Here is a 19,793-nt window from a genome sequence, read left to right as displayed (position 1 = left end):
GATAATATGACATAATAAAAGCACCCAAAGTTTTTATAGACAGTGATAGAAAATGCTAAGTTCATCATCAATGTGGGACATATTGCTCATGAATGCGTACACTGGGCTATTGGCCCTGTTCGCTTTCCTTTAACAAACCTCTAATGACGCTGAAAATGAAAACACAATTTAATTAAAACAATCATTTTAATTTAAAATTTAAAAAAATAGTTTTAAAGTTGTTGTTTTTTAATGAATCATTAATTTTACTGCACGGCAGCAAATATTCTATACAATAGAATTCAGTTAACACCGTTAATCCTATATCTTACTTTATATGTATGTATAGACAAATAATTGATAATATAGGCTATCTTACTGTGCTCTAAAAGTTAGCTAATCCAAACCTGGGTTAAGTTTTTTTTCTGCTTTTTTTTTTTTTTTTTGGTGCAAGAGTTTTGACTAACAAATTGAATTTATAAAAGTCTTAAAAGTGAAAAACACTGGAAAGGAAACAATGTGTTTTTATTCCTTTTTTTCATTTTAAATCTAAACATTGCTGGATAAAGTCTAAACAGAAAGTAGGTGCAGCTGAATAATGTGCGTAAATGTTTTATTTATTTATTTATTTTCACCAAAATTAATAATCTTAACGTTTTCTGGAGCAAAAAAAAACAACAAACACATTACACATTAGTAACTTTTTTTCCCTCCTACTTCCTCCGTTGCATTGCTGCCTAAATAACTGCTGAACTGCGCTGACCCGACCTGGACCTTGTCTTACCTTCAGGATGCAGAGGTCCGAACCAGTCCGAAGTTATTCCCCCGAATCCAGTCGGCGTTTCCCTGGAACCCTCGACAGACCTGCTGAAATCCTCAAGGCTGGAAACGCTGGATTCAGCTTGGAACTGTGCGCGACACAAAACACGAAACATGGTTGGCTCGCTTCCTCTGCGTCAAGGAGGGACACTTTATGTTTTACTTTTTTTTTTTTGGCAATGTATATACGGTGTGCCAACAAGCGGACATCTGATGCAAATATGACCAACAGTGGCTGTCAAAGATGCCCCTGCGCTCTGGGAAAGGCGAACACAATAGTGTATCAATCTCCACATATTTCTCCTTCCCTCCCAACGCAGGCAGCTCCGCGGAAAAATGTGAAAAATGACAATGATCTGAAAACTTCACCGAGGCGAGCGGCATGAAAAATCTCCCCGCTGAAGGCTGAGAACAGAAAGAGGGAACTTTTGAGGAGAACTTACCTTTTTTTTTTATTCTGGCAGTCCCCCTATTCTTCCCAGTGAGGCCAGCTGCGCGTTTTTTGTAACTTTGTTATAATTTGGCGCCTTGTTGTTTTCCGTAATATTTGTCAGAGGTTTGACAGTATATGTGGAATGTTAAGTATGACTTTGGTATGAAATCAACGCACTACACTGGAAAACGAAGGGGGAGGGGAAAGAAAGACTTTTCGAGGAGGAGCCATCGGTGCGCGTCAATCAACAGGCTCAGGGGGCCGAGACTGGGCTGCAGGCCGCGCCCACAAATCACTGAACACTGGGGCTTCCGGTCCTGAAACCTGTCTGACAGAGCACACACAGTCCTGTTTGTCTCAGTCAAGAAACAAAAAAAACATCAAGAACTTCCTCTAGAGATTGCGCATTAAACTTAAACTTCGTCTGTAACACAGATTAAAGATAAAATAAAACAAAAATGAAAGGGGAAAAAAAGAGAGGCCCAGCAGGATTTAGAAATGTTCCAGATCTCTGGTGCATAAATGAAGAATGAAGAGCACTGATTTTAATGCCTAGAGATGACATGAACAGTGGATAGGCTTCATATTTGTCACTCAGTGGCGGTTCTAGACCAAATTTACCAGGGGGGGCGGGGGGCAAGGTGGGGCCAGTTATTTATTTTATTTTATTTTTTCATAGGGGCACATTAAAAAAAGAATGAAACAATAACACAGGGCAATATTTAATTGTTTAATTATATTAAGTGAGACACTTGTAGCTCTGGAACTGCAGGTTTCAGACCCCTGATCTAGCAGGTGAAAACTGTGATCGCATCTCAATACGACTGAAGCTAAACGTGGAACACCTTATTTTTTTAATCCTGGTTAGAGTGAAACTGTAAAGGTAAAAAAAAATCTAATCGAATAGGGTGGCCAATCAGTTATGGTTTCCTGATCAGTGCATATAATCATAAGAAGTGTATTTTATGTTATGTTATATCTTTAGTACAGGGGCCAGGACCAGTTATACATGGGCACTGGCCCCTGTTGGCCCCTGTCTAGAACCGCCCCTGGTGTCAGTAGCTAAAATGGCTTCAACTAGTCAAGAAGGGCACATTCCAGGCTCTAACAGGTAACTTTCAAGGTATAAAAAAAGTTTTTTTAATTTCAACATATTCTAATTAATAAGTTAATTAGGACACGTTTGAGGTACAGTGGATAACTAGCAGACACTCTGATGCAGTTTTTCACTTGTATGGCTACAGAAAAACAATCTAAGTAGTTTTACCTACTTGTAAGCTTCTAGTTAACGTCAACAGTGCTGTGAGACGTTTTTATTCACTAACATGTTCCTTTTCTTTTGTTATTTACAATATTATGTCACCGATCAAAAGCAAGTAATCTCTTTTAAAAATAACCTTGGCTAATACAGAAATTGTTTTTTAGTAGATTAAATCATTTAATGACGGGAGGAAGCTGCCCAAACCAACCTGGCCCTGTGTGGAAAAAAGCACTGACGTTATGTCTTGCTTCAGAAATCAAGTGTGCTTGAGTTAAACACCACAAACTGATGCCCGGGCCTTTATCCTTCAGGGTTTTCTGGCAGAGAGCAGAATTTGTAATTTCATTAAATACAACAAGTGTCCCAGGACTCGATGCAGCAACACGGTGTTAAATAAATGCCAGATGTAACAGCATGGATACTACAAACAGCCCGACCTTAGTCTCTTCAGGCCCCAGAATATTTTAATGCGAATCATTAAGATGTTTTTATTTTATTTATTTATTTATTTATTTATTTATTTATTTATTTATTGTAGCAAACATGGGATGGACCTTTGTGTTTTTTACGCTTAGCAGTGGTTTGACACCCGAGTTATTTAGCTGACGTTTTAAGTTGTTATCGAATAATTGAAATTTTTTGTCAAAATGGGATCCTACCAAAAGTGTTTCTTTAACTACTGTAATAAAATATTAAAATAGTGTGAACAAATATCTAATAACTAGTGTGGAGTGGACCCAAATTAATTGGTGAAAATGAAAGCTGACATAAAGGAGATTAACACTAGAGGCTTGTCATGTAAAGACTTCCTTCAGTCCAACGCTGTCAAGCATTGTGTGTGTATAGTCTGACCAGTTGGATGGAAATCATTTCTCATTCATTCACCGGGGTAAAACTAAATTTTTCTTTAAAGTAAACGCCTCGCAGTAATAGCTGCAGTTTTCACAAAACGTATCGAGATAGTTTGAGCCAAACAGAAACCGAGGTATCGGTGAGACTCTTTTTTTTAAATACCTTTCAAAAAGAAAGACTCAGTCTAATCTTAGATATACTAAAATATTTTAGTCAGATTGATTGTTTCTTATCCCATATAAACATGGTGTATTTATTTCATGATTTTGTTGATTTGTGTTAGATCCAAAATATGCTGATCTACACACAATGGCGTCAGACCTGGTGTTCCATAGTCCAATCGTGGCTCCATAATTGTGCTCGATGTGAAACGCTGATCTCTAGAATAAACATTACAGCTCCGTATTTATTATAATCTTTTGTGCTTTCTAACATATAATCAGCCGTGATATTTACTTAAATTACCTAACTTGAACGTAGGCCGATTCTTTCTGTTACTTAATTGGAATTTACATTTGACCTTTTTTTGTCTTCTATTGATCTCCAGTGATAACTTATACAATAAATCTCACTGGGTTTATCTCCTCTAACTCAGACGTTACCTCATTATATGTCATTCTTCGCCTTGTCATAATGTGTGTGATCTTTATACACTGAGACTCTGACATCTGCTCTAAAACATTTTTATTTTTTATTTGTGAAACTATTCAACATGTAAGGCTTCAAGTACATTGTAGATTTATTTACATAGCCAAAAGGAGGGAAAAAAAAGGTTGGTTGTGTCCCACTTATTTTTCTTCCTGTGGATGATTCTGTGGAGCAGCAACGAGCTTACGTCTGACTGAATGTTCCTCAGGTGAAACCAAATCTAAATTTCCATCCAGCAACAGCTCCTTCTGTTGGCCACCGGTGTGGCTGCAACGTTCAATACTAGTGCGTGTCCGTACATATATAATTTATTTCCATATAATATGTGGGAATAAATTACTTTACAGTGTTGTCATGTGAGACAGTTATGTCCGCAGTTTCTTAGCCGAAAGTCCCGTATCAATACGGGGGATTGGGATTGGGGGTGGGGGTGGCGGGGGGGGGACAACTCACCTTACAGCATCTGTTCCAGAGGAGCCGCCAGCTTCAGGCTTCATTTAATTTTGCGAGTTTGGACAACTGCCTGAGCAGGTTCAGGCAGAATACACACCTCTCACTTCTGCTCCAGGCCCTCCGTGCAAACAGGTTTTTCATCCTGGGTGAGGCTCTCGACATGTCAGACGGCCGGAGAAGAAAAGCGTGGGTGTCTCTAAAAATCTCGCGAATGGAATCTGTTTTATTATCTGCCAGCCGCATGCTCACAGCAGATAATACGAACATAAAACATGTTTTATAACTGTTCTGGCAGATCACACCGAGTCTCCTGTGAGGGATTCTACTCAGAGGGCCATGTTTGTCTGCAATCAAGGAGGTTTAATCCCCGCGCATCCTCACGGCGAGCGCAGAAAGCAAAGGCGAAGCGAACGATTAACAGGAATATTCGCAAATTCTGATGGAAAAACTGTGTAAATAGAAAGGAAAACCCACAGCAGCTTAAATTAGACCAGGTTGAGTCAAATGAACACAGCTGGAGACTGAATCATCACACATGAATGGAGGCCTACAAAAATAGACAGATCGTTTCAAAGAGGCTATTCTTCTTTGATGAACGCTACTTTAAACAAGACACCTGTTGATTTATACTCGTTGCATTTAGCAAAAATAGAGGGGTGTGAGAAACTTAAATAACACATATCATTATAAATTTTAGTGATAGATTAAAAAGAGAGTTGAGCCAGATGTCACAAATTGAAAACATTGTCAATCATTGTAAAATACAGTCTTTAGTTCATTTGTTTTCACTGTGACACAAAAAACAAAAAAAAACAAAAACTCCTCTAAAACTGGCCTTACACAGAAACAAAACACAACACAGCATAAAAGACAAAAAACAACAACATAATATTAAGCATATTTAAGTATCGTCACAGCGCGGTCATCTTTGAGAGGGTTTATCATCCATTCTAAATGCTGTGAGTCTTTAATGTCATCCCTGGCATTTTGTGTTCCACCTTACTCCTGTCACGGTTTGTGGTGAAAGACCAAAGCGGCAGCAAGGCATCGGCAGGCGCATAATGGAGACAATAATATTCAACGGAACTCAATCACACCAAACTTTGGAACAGGTATCGAAAAGAGACGACAAAGGAACAAAAATCCGGAATTTAAATACAACTGGGAATCAACGGAAATCGCGGGTGAGTGGGATTTACTAATGAATGCTGGCTCATGCTGAAGGAGAATAACTAACGGCGGCATGATCCTGGAACATGACAATAAAAACACAAACACCAACTTCTGATGTTTCCACTGAATTACCAAAACAGAAAATAAAACTCTCCTTCACCGAGCGATGCAGAATCAGTTTATGCCACAAAGGTTTTACTTCGGGCACCTGCGTGGCAAAAAGGGCGCCCACTCAGCAGCAGGTATCCGCCGTTGGTTGCCACTTCCCATCTCTGATGGTGTAAGCGACTCCAGAGTCACAGGTTGGCATGAACTTGGTACTTTCAGCAGTTGTGGACAGCTGATGATCTGGTGGATTACTCACAAGCGATTTTGCCATCGAAGCTGGAGAGAGCGATGGCAAAGGCCTGCACGGCACACAGGGGGTAGTTGTAGTCCAGAGTGAAAATGTCGTCAGCTATTCTTCCAAACTGCATCACGATGTAGTCCACTGGAAAAAGCAACAGCATGTTAGGAAGAAAGGGAGCTAGAGATCACTTACAGTGCAGGTGAAAACGATTAATTAATTAGCCCTATTAATATTTTTGCATTTTTTTGTCACATTGACACATTTAAGATAACTAAAAATATTTATTCCAGACAAAAATACCCTGAATAAATGTAAGCAAATTTGTTTTCAATTGATTCCATTCATTAAATTGAGGAGGAGCTGTAACTGTAATATGAAAACGGGACATAGATTCAACATTTAGGTATGATGCAAATTAGCCACATTAGGCATATGTGGACATACCAGTTAAACAAATGCTTCTGTTTCAGGTATTTAGATTATTTTATTGATGCTGCTATTGCTAAACAGTGGATTAGAATTGAACTACAACATCATTTTCTGGTCAAGGTATTCTGGTCCATCCTCAGTGTGTTTCAAATGCAGCTTAGTACAGAGAAATCCCAAATGCCAGACAGGCATTTGGGCTTCCTTAACACCAGAAGCAGGTTGAGGTGATTTTGTGGCAACGGTTTGTCAAGTGCACTTGGGTTGTGGTCAGGACAATGATCCCAAGCATGGCATGAACTTGACCTAAGAATGGCTTAAAATGTAGGTTGTGGATTGATCTTGTCAAAGTATGAACTTTAATTTAATTCAGCAATGGTGGCAGGACTTTAAACATGCTATTCATGCTTAAGGACCTTCCAATGTGGCTGAAATAAAGCATTTCTACTCAGAGGTTTGGACTAAAATCTCTCCACAGCCATGTAACAAGCTGAATGCCAGACGACAGTAATGCTGATGGCAGTTGTGGCCACCAAAGAGTGTCACGAAGACATATTAGGGTTAGAGAGCAGTTTTATTTCATAGTGCCAGGTTGGTTTGGATAGTTTATCCCTTTGATAAATGAAATCAAGTTATCTTTGTCTAATACTCAAACAGAAGATATCTACAAGGAGGCAAATACTTTTCCATTTGGAAATGTGCTTAACAACCAATTTCTGAAGGGTTGCCACTTATTAAAAAAGGAACAGATGCGTATTTGTCTGATCTATTTTCTGTTTCCCTTGTAATTTTACTTGTTTTGTCAGTAAACCACTTTGTATTTCATTGTGCCACACATCCACATCTGGCTCCGAACAGACCAGAGGGTCTGTGGAAAAAGATGGATACTCACAGTCCTTGTTGTGAACTATTTGGAAGTTCTTGACGGAGGCCTGTGTGACTCGGCCGTTGAAATTCAGCACATGAGAGGCAGTATCTTCGTTCCACACGGGCGTCTTGTTGTGAAGTTCAATCAGATTTTCCATCCTTCTATTCTGGTACCTTACCAACAAGCCGTCACATTCCTGTGGTCAATTGGCAAAACATAAGTCAGTGAGCATCAACAAAGAGCAATAAGATTTTACCCACTGGCCTTGCTTGGTTCCCATAGTAAACAGAACATGAATCAAGCTGTTAAACATCTGGATCTTTGATTTGATTTTTGCATCTGATGGCAACCAGCTTTGGTAAGAAAGGATGTTTTTGCTTATTTACATATTCAGTTTTTAATTTGGGGGCTCTGGTTTTGTCTTGTTGGGAAGTTTTCTTAAAGAAAACAACTGTGCTTTCAATAAAGTTTAGAAACACGTTTTACTGACTGTGGAAATTAAAAAAGCTTTTTCCATTCTTTAAGCAAAGACATGTTAGCTGAATAATAAGGGAGCCAGGATCCCAGATGTAACGGATAGTACGGTTTAATTGTTTCCTCTTGACATGCAGTAATACTATAACTAATGTACAAACAAGAGAATCAGTGTTTTAAATGTCAGTTCAGTTGAATGAGTTAGCTTCTTTTCCGTTTCAATATCCCAGCATGCACAATGACACTCTTGGAATATGAAGTGCATCCAAATGTCAGTGTTATTTTACTGCTCTGGTTATAATCTCCACTTTAACCTTTGCTTGTTGTTTCCTGTTTGACTTTACTTCTAAAGTCCGACTTTCCTTTTTATTATTGTTAAGGTTTTGCTTTGTAAAGTGTTTTGTCTTTTTTTCCTGAGTTATTGATGCAGCTTACATTTCTGGGCCTGAGCGGTACTCTCTCGTTGTCCTTGCTCATTCCCGGAATGATGACTGTCATCCGTCTGGGCCCTTTCATTCCTAAAACATTTGTTTCCTGAGGCAAGGAGCAATCATGTTCAAGGTATTTATATTTCTTCTCTTCAGTATTCAAATACATTCCTGGAAAGCAGCAACCAATCAAGTCTAAATATACTTACATAGATGATGCCGGCTAACTCTTGCCGTGCATTAGACATGTCCGGTAGAGCTCTTTCTGGATTTAGAGCGTTGTCAAAGACTGTGAATTTAGTCCCCATTAAGTTGGACCTTGGTAAAAAAAAAAAAGATGGAAGATATTTTGAGTTAGACATCCATAAAAAACATATTACCCAATTTTTTCGACTTCCTTTGACATACCTCAGCTTTCCAACAAAATTCTCCCCACCTCTTGATAAGTCTGTGGCATCAATGGAGATGAGGTAATTTGATGTTGCACTTTTCTTTCTTTTTCTCCCAGCCAACAGGAATGTCTAAACGAGGAAGTCATGGTGTGTAACATTAGATCCCCAGAAAGAGGGCAGTGAATGTTAAAAAGTATTTTCTACTGTTAAAAGTTTTGTTTCGTGTTCTAATTTTGGACTCCATTGCAGGAGATCTTAAAAGTTACATTTAGGGCGAGAGATTAGCTTAACTGGATAGTATTTAAAACTTTAAAGAACTTTCTAAACAACTTTGGGTCATCCAAGGCTTACGTATTCCTATTTGTAGCTGGCACAGAAATTACTTTTAGAAAAAAAAACAATACATTAAAATGTGTGGATGCTTCTTAGGGTTTTGTCATCGTGTAAAGGACATGCATTTGTATTATTCTGCTGTTTGGGTTATTACTAGAGAGGCTTATGGTAATCAACATTTCTGAAATATTTGTTTTTACTTTATATTTACTCTGCAGTGTATACTCAAAAGTACAAAAAGAAATAATTAAAATTATAAAATAACAGTCTAAATTTGACTCGTTCTTGGTTCATTTAATGTCCACTACTGTTCAAAACTGAATGAATAAAATCAAAATGTGCCTATTGGTTGCTTTTAGGTGATAAATAGCTATTAATCCATGAATAAATCATTTCATAGTTTTGACTAATCAAGAAATATTTTATCTGACATTTTTCACATGTTTGATAATAAGTGTTTCCTGACCTTTTTCTCATTGTCAAGATGAAGATAGTACAGAGGGTAGAGGCTTTTATCCATCCCTCTCTGGTCCCGCGTCACCCTGCATTTAACCGTCACACCCTGTGGAGCCGGGTCCATCACAAACGTCTCCAAGTCGTCAAACTCAATCTCAGGTGAAGGAGCTCTCTCCTGATTATGGGACAAGGAATTAGTGAATTTAATGCCATTACTTACTAAAACTGTCTTTAACTTTTCTTGCTTTTATAATGTAACTAAAACCATCATTTGTTTTCGGTGAAGCCTTGTGGGAATTTAGGTTACCTTCTTTTTCTTTCCTTTACCCTTCTTCTTCTTGGACTTTTCTTCTTTCTCTGAGTCAGATTCATCACTCTCCTCTACCTTTCCTGGACGAGAACACAAAAATATTATGCGCTGGTCAAACAAACCTGAACAGAGGAAGAAAAGAACTGTGAAGCCAACTTGCCTTTTTTCTTCGTCTTTTTCTCTTTTTCCTTATCCGCTGTGGTCTGAAACATAGATGCTGAACCAGCGGTAGACTTCTTCTTTGATTTGGTCGACTTTGTCTCTTCTTCACTCTCATCGCTCTCTGACTTGGCGGCTGTTTGGTAAATGGGGGTCATAGTTGAATTCCATACATTTGTTAAAAAAAATAAATAAATAAAAAATCCTGGGCTAGGATTGTGCTCTTTACCCATAGGAACTAATAAGTTACACAACCAGATGTTTACATACCCAGCATAAAAAGATGCAAAGCCTTTATTTTCCTCACTGTCTGACATTAAATCGGACAAAATATTTCCTCTTTTAGGTCGGTTGGGATTACTAAACCTTCTTCCATTTGGTGAATGCTGAAATGCTGAATGCTGAAATGTTTAGATCATTTTTATTTTCTTTTATGTCAGAAGTTTAGATATATTTGTTTGGGGTTTGGCAGCATTACCTTTAAATTCTACCCGCTGTCACCACACCCACCCCTCCTGCACCAAAACACCCCTACTACACGATGCTGCCACCAGTGCCATACTTTACAGCTCGTATAGCATTTTCAGGCTTGCAATACTCATTACGGCCAAATACTCTTTAATTTTATTTTCCTCACGCCAAAGGACATGTTCCTAATATTGAGGTCTTTTTCCATTTCTGCATTTAGAACCAAAATCCAGTTTCTCTACATTGCTTTTGGAGTAATGGCCTCTTCTCTACTGAGCTGCCTTTAATCCCATGTTGATTCAGGACTTGTTTCACTGTGAATAAGTTTAACCGGCTTCAGCTTCTGCTCTGTTTTGGTCCTGGGGTTGATTTGCACGTTTTGCACCAGAACGCATTAATCCCTGACGCACCGAATCCTGTTTATACTTGCATATAACTGTTTGAACAGATGAATGCGGCTTCCTTCAGGCGTCTGGAAATTTGACCAAAGTATTATCCAGACTTGTTAAGGTACACCATTATCTTCCTGATGTGTCAGCTGATTTAATTGGATTTTTTCATCATGTCAGACAAGTAGTGTGTCTGAGTGTTGGTTCAGTTAACCCAAATATTGTTAACGGCCACTAGAAGCTCACAACTTAACTTCTGAATTTGAATAATGTGAAACAAATATCTCAAAACATCTTTCTGTCGGATTACTCTGGCATTTCGCAAACGCAATTAATTGTGTTAATCCCAAAATGACCTAAAATAAGAAGAGTTTAGTCTGAGTCCATGTCATTCTGAGAGGAAAAAATACTTCATAGTTTTTTTTCTAAAGAAATTATACAGTATAAAGATTCAGTTTTAGCAGTATGCACAGCTACAGCTAGTTCTAAACATCAAGGAAAGATATGCTGAGGTTTTATGACTGCCACAGTGAGAAAAATCTTTTAAATATTTAAGATTCTGTCACCTTTCTTCTTGCCTTTAGATGTTTTCTCCCCATTTATCATAAACATTGATGCTGGTTCTTTCTTCTTCTCCTTCTCCTTTTCTTTTGACTTAGACTTTTTATCTTTTCCATCAGAATCTTTGTCGTCTGTGAATTGAGAAAAAGTACAGTCAAAAAAAAATATAAAATAAGTTATTTAAATTAAAGAAACAAACAAGTACCATAAAAGCCACATATGAAAAGGCACAACACAGAGGATAAGGACAATGTTGCTGAGTTAGTGCCAAACCATCCAAAGTAAACCTTTAGGGTGGGACAGATGTGGAATAGCAGAAGTAATGTTGAGCATGTAGTTTTGATTTTGCATGCACTTAATTTGGCATCTGCTTTAGCTGCTTCTCCAAGCTGTGTGCTGTCATATTTCAGCATTTTAGGAATGCAGAAAGAATTTTGGCTTGACTGGTATATGACCGTATTTAGATGTCAAATAGCTCAGTGCCATTTCTTCAACACTTTTTTTTTTAAACTTGTTTACAAAGCAGATTAAATGGTCTGTTGTTACAGGAGGAAATCATTTTGCTTGTGTGTTTGCATGTCAGACACACAAGCCACTGAGTCCCAGAATGCAAGACTTTTATGACAAATACTAAACTGGCTGCCATAAGGCTTCTCTGCAAAACCTCGATTACACCCACAGTGCTGTTGTTCCCAGAACCTGTTCCACGGTGAGGAATCTGTTAGAACATGCCCCAACACTTAAACTTGCTAACAAATGAGTTCTGAAAGCTCAGTGTGTTCTGCTGTGTGTGATATTAATGTAATGATGGCAAAGTTTAGTAATCTTTAGGACTAAAAGCTCCTAGATTAGTATTCACATAAAAGCGTTTAGTTTGTTTGTTTAGCCAAATTAGAAGTTAAAGCTTTTTCAACTAACATTTTCATGGTTAAACTGACATGTCCAAACCTCTGGGTGTCGCACCAGAGCAGCATTTACTCACTAAGGATAAAAAATTATCAGTTTTATATTTGGATTTTATGCTTCTCTTTGAGAAATGTTGCTTTACTAAAGAAGCTACATTATTTTGAAGAGAAAACCCTTAAACATCTGATTCATCTGATTCCTTTTTTAGCAAATCCTATACCATATCATAAACAGAATACACAAGACACATCCTTTATAAAGTATTTTTTTTCTCTTTGGAACATAGACAGAAGTCAGCTGTTTCTTAATTTCAAAATGATTCAGAATGTTTATTTCATAAACTGCTGATCGCCTGAGGTTTTTTTACTCTCCACCATCTTAGATTCACAGAGAATGGTCCAAAACACAAATAATATTCAGTGGGAGTCAGTTGTGTTGAGAAATGTGCCTCAAAGTGGTAGAAAGGCAACTCAGAGAACAACTCATTTCAACCAGAGTATTCAAATCAGCATCTCTGAATGCGTCTGAAAGCTTGCTCATAGGCTGCAGTAGAACTTCTGTCTTATTTCAGTCAAGGTGCAGAAAGTGCATGTTTGTTACTGTCTTAATTTAAATCAGGCAGGTCAGTAGCCATGTCTTACCCAGGAGTCAGTGAGCAATGAATGGCTGCCACTATCTAGAAACGTAAGTATTTGCTTATCCGCAGCATCCATTGTAGCTTCAGTCCTGGGGAAATCTAAGTGAACTCAGGAGATCATAATCAATAATCTTTAAAACAAAGCTCTCTGCTCACCTCTTATACGCTTATGTTGTATTACATTTAATAATACAGAGATTAAAGGAGAATAAATCAAACTAACAGACATTTTGAGCAACTGTTACATAGCTAGCGTAACTAGAACCTTATATAATCTCTTTGTTTAGAACTGCCTTCCAGGATTTTACTTTCATTCCCAGGAGAAATGCAGACCGATGAACACAAGATAGTAAAAGTATCAAGGGTAACAAGGGTAAACTGAGTTCAAAAGTCCTGGAGATGTTCCAAGCAAAGTTATAATAAGGATAAACCATACTTAAGGCAATATGATATAAGGTGAGATCAGGATTAAATTAAGGCATTCAAAAGTGAAACTGAAATTCTACAAATGAATTATGGCAACGTTGCTGCTTTGTAGTGTAAAAGAGTTCTTGTGGTACTTGAACTAAAATAGACATCAAGAAAATGTTTATCCGGACATGAGTTTTATTGCTTTTTCCTCAGTGTCATGACGGGAAGTAAGCAGATGAAGACACTTTCTAAAGCACTCCGCACCAAAAAGCAAAGCAGTGAGTGGTAATGATGAAACACGGTCTATTGAAGACCAGCCTTCTTGCTTTTAGTCAAAGATGTTATAATTGGGTTTTCAATTATCTACAAGAGCAGCAGAGGTGGCTGTTTAATGGAACACCAAAAGGGTAATCATTTGTGTGATTTGAAAAAAAACATAGTGGATTCTCTAACAAACAAAAACCCAAACTTTGGCTAAATCCTTGCTAAATACATCCCACCAGGTACAAAACTAACACCAACAATTGCTTCAAATGCACCAGGGGAGCAGTGAGTAAACATTCACCAGGCGATTATTATGTCAACACATTTATATTTTAACAGTTTTAGATAGTGTTAACTTCTGTCAAGCTTCCTATTTTCCCAGTTGTTTAGGTCAACTTGATATTTCATTGTTCTAAGGTTTTACAGCAAACAGAACTGTTGGATTGATGTAAGTTTAATTTCTTTGTCTTAGCATTAAGGAACATTATTTATCTCCCAAATATTCTAGCGAAAAAAAATGATCCAGTATTTTTTGATAATTTAAAAATGATAAACTTTGGGTTTGCTGGATGCAACTTCATGGAACACTTTACCCAAAAAAGTTCAAATTAAGCTAAATTTCCAAATAAAACATATGTTTGTTTTTTTAAGATCAAACCAGTAGATTTGAACTAGCTACAGATTTTAATTATCATCACTACACTCGGTATTTTGTCATATAGGGCGGGATGATCAACTTTTACAAAAGGATTTTGTTACAACAACTGTTTATAAGTCAAATGTGGGGTCACATTTTAATCATAATCTCCACCGCTGATTACTAGGGTTTAATCTACAACATCTAAACCTTTATTTCAGGAGGCAAAACGTTGAGAACAATTTCTTATTTACAACGTTGAATGGCTAAAAATGCTAAAACACTTGAAGGGGATCAACCTTCTACTCTGTCGCGCCTGCTGTCAACACAACATTTCCACTCACTCACCATTACACAATAAAACAATCTGATCCTCTTACCTGCAGTCTGGTCACATAACTGTTGTTTTAAGCCCATTAATGCCCTGAACTGCACTGAGTTTTACAATTTAGCCGCGTTGACTCACTGCTCGAAGATTCTGGATTTTCTCCCGTTTTATAATGGCCAAGGGATCATTAGAGGTAGTAATGGCTCTGAGTATTTATTGTAACCCTTTGAGAAACAGGTAAGTCTGACCAGAGTGTGTTTCCTTCTTATTAAATAACTATAAAATCACACATAGCTTCCCAGCTAGGGTCCATAGTCAGAGGAAAATAGAGTATCTGGAAGATGTGGCTACCCTCACCAGATCCTGTGAAGAACCTATTCAATGGACTGGACCACCAATAAGCTCTAAAGTATTTAATTTTACAACACATATTTTTAGTTTAGGACAAATGGAAAATAGTAGGCCCATGTACTAGATTATTACCAGCATTTAATATTTACTTAAATAAGAGATAAAGGCTATACATTCAAATGTCCTATTTTCTCTGAAAACAGCCAAACTAGTCTCATAGTCTACTTCATGTCTTACTTGTACACAAAATAAGTTTGCAAAATGGATTTTTGTGTAATATATATATTTTTATAAAGCGTTTTTGATGACACCCAAAGGCGCTGTACAGTAATAAAGATAAAAGGTGATATTTTTGTCATATTGCTCACTCCAAGTTATATACTGCTAATAAATTACGATGATCTGACAACAGTCCAGGGAGACTGAACTCCTCTCTGCTTATAGGCGGAGGTGGTGGCATTCACATCTCCTCCGACCTCTCCTGGACTGTGAACACCTCCAACCCGGTGAAGAAAGCCAGACAACGGTTCTTCTTTCTCAGGAAACGGAAACGGACCGGACTTTCCACTCAGCTGCTAATAAACTTTCACAGAGCTACAATAGAAAGCATCTTGTGTCTCAGTATGACTGTGTGAGATGACACAGCACAGGAGAGGAAGACTTGAGCACAGGTGGTGAGGAGAGCACAGGGATTCTGGGATGCCATCTACAAGGTCTGGACACGGTTTATGTTGCACGAGTCCAAAAAAGGGCCAGACGCATTGCCACAGATCCCACCCACCCGGAAAATGCGCTGTTTGTCCTACTTTCATCAGGGAAATGATTCAGGAACCTTAAATCAAAAACCTAACAGACTTAGAAACAGCTTCTTACCCTGGGAGGGCTATCGCTTCCTGCTGAGACTCAAACAAACCACCAGTCCAGTTCACAGACTGAACCCACAAGATCTTAACCTGAGGAGAATTTATTTACACTGTCTCTCACATGCTAATGGCTACTTGCACACATTTTGGCTTCTCAGGGAGTGTTTGCTTGGACATCCATGCACATTACACAGTTCTTTAACTGTGTAATTTGAGCATTTACATTTTTTGCTAATCACGGTTATTGCACTGTTTTTAACTTCTCAGAAAGGGTTTCTCTGGTGAATCCAGCAAATCGCACCGTGGTTTATATCGTAATCTGACTGCAGCCTATCTTGTTTGACTTATACATTAATTAACTGGAAGATTCCATTTTTTGCTTATGACTAGTCACACACTTTTTATACTTTGGATAATTTGGATACTTGCCTGAGACATGCATACAATCACACAGTAATTTACATCGCTCTGTAAAGTGACAGCCATCTGTCTTTTTTTATTTTTATTTGAGCAGTTAAACCTCATCAGACGCTAGAGACTGTTTGCACACTTTTAGCCGCTCAGGAGGTATTGTCGGTACATTCAACTGAACAGAATGTCTTGATTTGTGTCTGTGTGTTATGTTATGTTATGTTATGTTATGTTATGTTATGTTATGTTATGTGTGAATTTTGAGCCGGTATCTCACCAAAATTTCCTCATTGTTACATAACGACATCAAGACTCTTGATTTTTTTTATTCTAATTGGATTATCTTATCGGTAAATAACTGACAACAAAACTGACACATTGAAAATATACCGGGCAGTTTTTAATGGCACTATATTTTTTATCGTACCTTTAGATTTTGATTTTCTCTCTTTGGCAGTACTTGCAGATGGAGAGCTCTCCTTTGTTGTTTTTTTCTTTGTTTTCTTTTTTGGGGTATCCTCCTCTTCATCATCATCTTCTTCAGTGTCTGAGGCTGGAATAAAGCAATTATTTAGTATTAAGCCCATAGATTTTTATTTGTCAACTGAATATAAATAATAATGATGCAAGCTTGTAATGTGTGGTTTGCAAACTTCTTTAAAACCATGTACAACCATAAAATATCTCTCTCTTGGTGCCACCATTCTAATTAACCACAGCGTCCAAATTAATCACTTACCTTTCTTTTTTTTAGGAGCACTTTTGGCTTTCTTTTTTGGCTCTTTCTCTTTATCCTTTCCCGGTTCCTCCTTGTCTTTTTCTGGTTTCTTTTTCTTCACTTTTTTCCCACCTATAAAGTTTATGTTAAATGAAATAAAAGGGAACCACTGTGGTTAGATCAGAAGCACAAACCGTGTTTTTTATTCGTTTTGCTGAAATAGCTAAAATAATCCTCACTTTGGGTGTTGGAGGTGTCATCTTCTGCTGCATCTTCATTCTTCTTTGTCTTGGTTTTTTTAGGTTTGGTCTCAGTTCCATTTAACTTTGTTTCGGACGTGCCGTTGGCCTGTTCTTTCTTCTTTTTTGGTTTCTTTGCATTTTCTGCCAATAAATCTCAGTTAGACTAGTGAATGTGTAAAGGGAAGACATTTGAAGTGAGATGCAATGACATTAATTAAACACAGCGGTATCAAAAACTCACCATTACAAAGTCAGACGTTATGGAAAGCAAGGGAAAGATAATAAAAGGAAAATTAAGAAAAAACGTTTCTATTATACAGCAAAAAAGTATTGAGTTTAGGTGAACAAACACCTCATTCTTGATTTCTTTAAAAATAAACTATTATGATATACAACACTTTGATCTATTAACTGCAGACAGATATCTGCTTTCTGAACTGAATCATATATTATTTTTTTATTTTCAGTGTTGTAACAATTAGACCTGCAAAAAACGAAGTTAACAAGTTTTGCAACCATTTTATGTAACTTTTACCTAGCTTCGTAATAAATACCAGGAAAAATCAAAAGCAGACACATCCAGTCACTTTACTAACAGATAGTGCACTTTAGGCACTAGAAGTATTTTTATAAGTGGTAAGATACAAGCTCAGGTACTGAAATGCCTGGAGATAAGATGTTGGGAGACAAAAGTGTTTGGAAATTACAAATTATCTCAAAATATTTTTATTTCATCAACGTTCTCATTTGTTGTAAAATGAAAAAAGTGTATTTATGATAGTATCTATGTTTTTATAAGGTAGGTGTATATTTTCTTTTTAACGATCCAAATAGTCGTTGTCTTTTCACAGTTTATGAAACATGCCACAGTCAGGCTCAAATGACCCTTTTGTTTTTTACATTTTCCCATTTTACGCAATAATTTGTGCATGTGATAATTATCTGAAAAAAATGCATTAAATGAATTCGTAAAAAAATTTCTTCTTTTTGAACAAGAGTTTTATGAGTAAACCTTCAAATGTCTCAAACAACAAGTTGCAGCGTTCCAGGGAACGAGGTCAGTGTGATTGCAGCCGGCGGAAACACAGAAGGTAATCCTATTAGATCCAGATCCTGCATCCATGGAGACTATTTGTGTCCGCAGAAAATTCAAACTTAGATTGATCTGAAATGTGCCCCGATGTGACGGCCTTCATGTTGCAATGAATTGTTATAGCCCAGCAGCTGCGAACTCACACGGCAAAATCAAGGCAATGTGTCAACTCTAATTAAACACGCAACTTATGGCAGTGTCAAAGTTTTGCTTTAACCTTTTGATAAACAGGGCAATTATACCAGTGGAGTTAAATTATATCATATGTATACACTGTGAAAAAGCATACTTTTATTTTTTTTCCCCAATATTGCAAAATATGTAACTCTATAGTTATTACTGTGATCAAATGTTCTATTTTTATCCATATATATATAAAAAAAAAAAATTTGAAAACCTTTTATAGAATAACTTAGTAACGTTTCAAAAGGCTGGCATAAATATAATTTAGAACATTTAGTTGCAGTTATTAAGGTTTATTTAAAGGTATATAACTACATTTTTAACATATTGAATAAAAACCACCTGAGATTGTAGGAGTAAAAGTACTTTACTTCGTTTCTTCTTTGCTTGTACCGCAATATTCACAGTATTACAATGGTTTGTTTTTTATTTGCACAATCAGTCATTTATGATTAAATCAAATTAGTATGGTTCAGTACTAGAGTGGGCTATTTTCATCAGTAGGGATAATTTAAAGCAAGCTTACATTTGTGTCCGTTTAGTCTTCACTAGTGTAACTCACACATGACTGTTATTACAGACATGAGGAAAAGATGCTACAATACAATTTCCGAAAATACTTTTGAAGCCAAATCAATATTTGTATTCATGATTAAAATCCAATCTAAAGAACCCAAGTTGCTAAATAAATGCCTTTTTGTTTCGTCTCCGTGCGACCACTCATCCCTGTTTTGCAAATTGAAAATATGCATGTAAAAAGTCTTAAGAAGTCCCAAACCATCGCTTACCTTTTCTGCAGACATGCCTTGCCCTCCAAGTTAACTGTGGTCTCTGTTCAAAGGATAATAAGTAGTAGTAAAAGCGGGCTTTTCACGTCGACAATGAGAGAATGAGAAACCCCCAAAGTCAGTGTGGCGTCTCCATCAGCAGAAAGTTGCTAATAGGATTTATGTGTAAAGCCATCTGCTCTGCAAGAAACACGTCAACAGGAGAAACCAAGGGAGCCTTGGGAGGAGGGAGGAGGGTTGTTTGTCATGCAGGTTAACGTTCAGAAGTAGAAATGTTACCCTTCTCAGGATAAAGCTGCAGCTTGTGCACAAACCATACGTGTCAGGAAACAAGAGGCAACAACGAAGGAGCGATAGTGTCCGGTTCATTGATTAGTGACCATTAGCTCTCGCTTTTAGACATTTTCTCCAGATCAGAGTGGCAGCTATTTCAAACCAACTCAGAAAACGTGTAAAAGCTGACTCGAAAACATTTACCAACTTGTTCAGATTTTATCAGAAGTGCAGAAAACATCCTCTCAAACATTTTAGAGGTTTTCCAGCTCTGGAGCGACCCGGTGACCGGGTATGGAGGGCAAGAACGTTTAACAGAGAAGGGTCACGAGGGACTGAAGGGATGACATCATTCTTCGGTAAGGAGGTCATTGCCCAAAGGAGGTCATTCCCCAATCATTCCCAGTTGTCCCAGGAGGTCACAATTGTTAATTTACAGATTTTACAAAACACAAAT

General features: G+C 37.4%; 2 protein-coding genes across 9 annotated transcripts in view; both read right to left on the bottom strand.

Annotated features, from left to right (window-relative positions):
* The window catches only part of tead3b (TEA domain family member 3 b), a 36,370-nt gene extending 34,959 nt beyond the window's left edge, over nt 1-1,411 (bottom strand). For 4 of the 8 annotated variants that reach the window (XM_021317810.2, XM_012865137.3, XM_012865136.3 and 1 more), the window contains exons 1-2: nt 1,242-1,411; nt 764-887 (exon numbers count right to left, since the gene is read on the bottom strand). The gene's annotated coding sequence lies outside the window, so the exon portion shown is untranslated. The remainder of the gene's footprint in view (nt 1-763; nt 888-1,241) is intronic. The other 4 variants (XM_012865140.3, XM_012865139.3, XM_012865142.3 and 1 more) reach the window with 1 other exon arrangement.
* A 3,785-nt stretch (nt 1,412-5,196) lies between these two features.
* On the bottom strand, nt 5,197-19,225 carry LOC105928057 (TUB like protein 1). The gene is made up of 13 exons (XM_012865147.3): nt 19,064-19,225; nt 16,997-17,129; nt 16,779-16,889; nt 16,467-16,592; nt 11,237-11,362; nt 9,815-9,949; nt 9,652-9,734; nt 9,355-9,519; nt 8,572-8,684; nt 8,373-8,481; nt 8,171-8,269; nt 7,286-7,457; nt 5,197-6,108 (listed from the first exon to the last, which is right to left on the bottom strand). The coding sequence occupies exons 1-13, from the start codon at nt 19,076-19,078 to the stop codon at nt 5,975-5,977; spliced, it is 1,521 nt and encodes a 506-aa protein (XP_012720601.2). The 5' UTR covers nt 19,079-19,225; the 3' UTR covers nt 5,197-5,974.
* Between the last annotated feature and the right edge of the window lie 568 nt (nt 19,226-19,793).

The sequence above is a fragment of the Fundulus heteroclitus genome, chromosome 20 (genome assembly GCF_011125445.2).
Source record: "Fundulus heteroclitus isolate FHET01 chromosome 20, MU-UCD_Fhet_4.1, whole genome shotgun sequence".
Taxonomy (NCBI): Eukaryota; Metazoa; Chordata; class Actinopteri; order Cyprinodontiformes; family Fundulidae; genus Fundulus; species Fundulus heteroclitus.
This window is presented reverse-complemented; position numbering and strand designations above follow the sequence as displayed.

Bases quoted from the DNA above. Each gene is read 5' to 3' on its own strand.
- LOC105928057 (XM_012865147.3), bottom strand. The intron at 9,950-11,236 runs GTGACAGAATCT...TTTACCAAACAG, and splicing joins ATCTAAAGGCAAGAAGAAAG to CCGCCAAGTCAGAGAGCGAT. The intron at 8,685-9,354 runs GTCAGGAAACAC...TTCCTCGTTTAG, and splicing joins ATCTTGACAATGAGAAAAAG to ACATTCCTGTTGGCTGGGAG.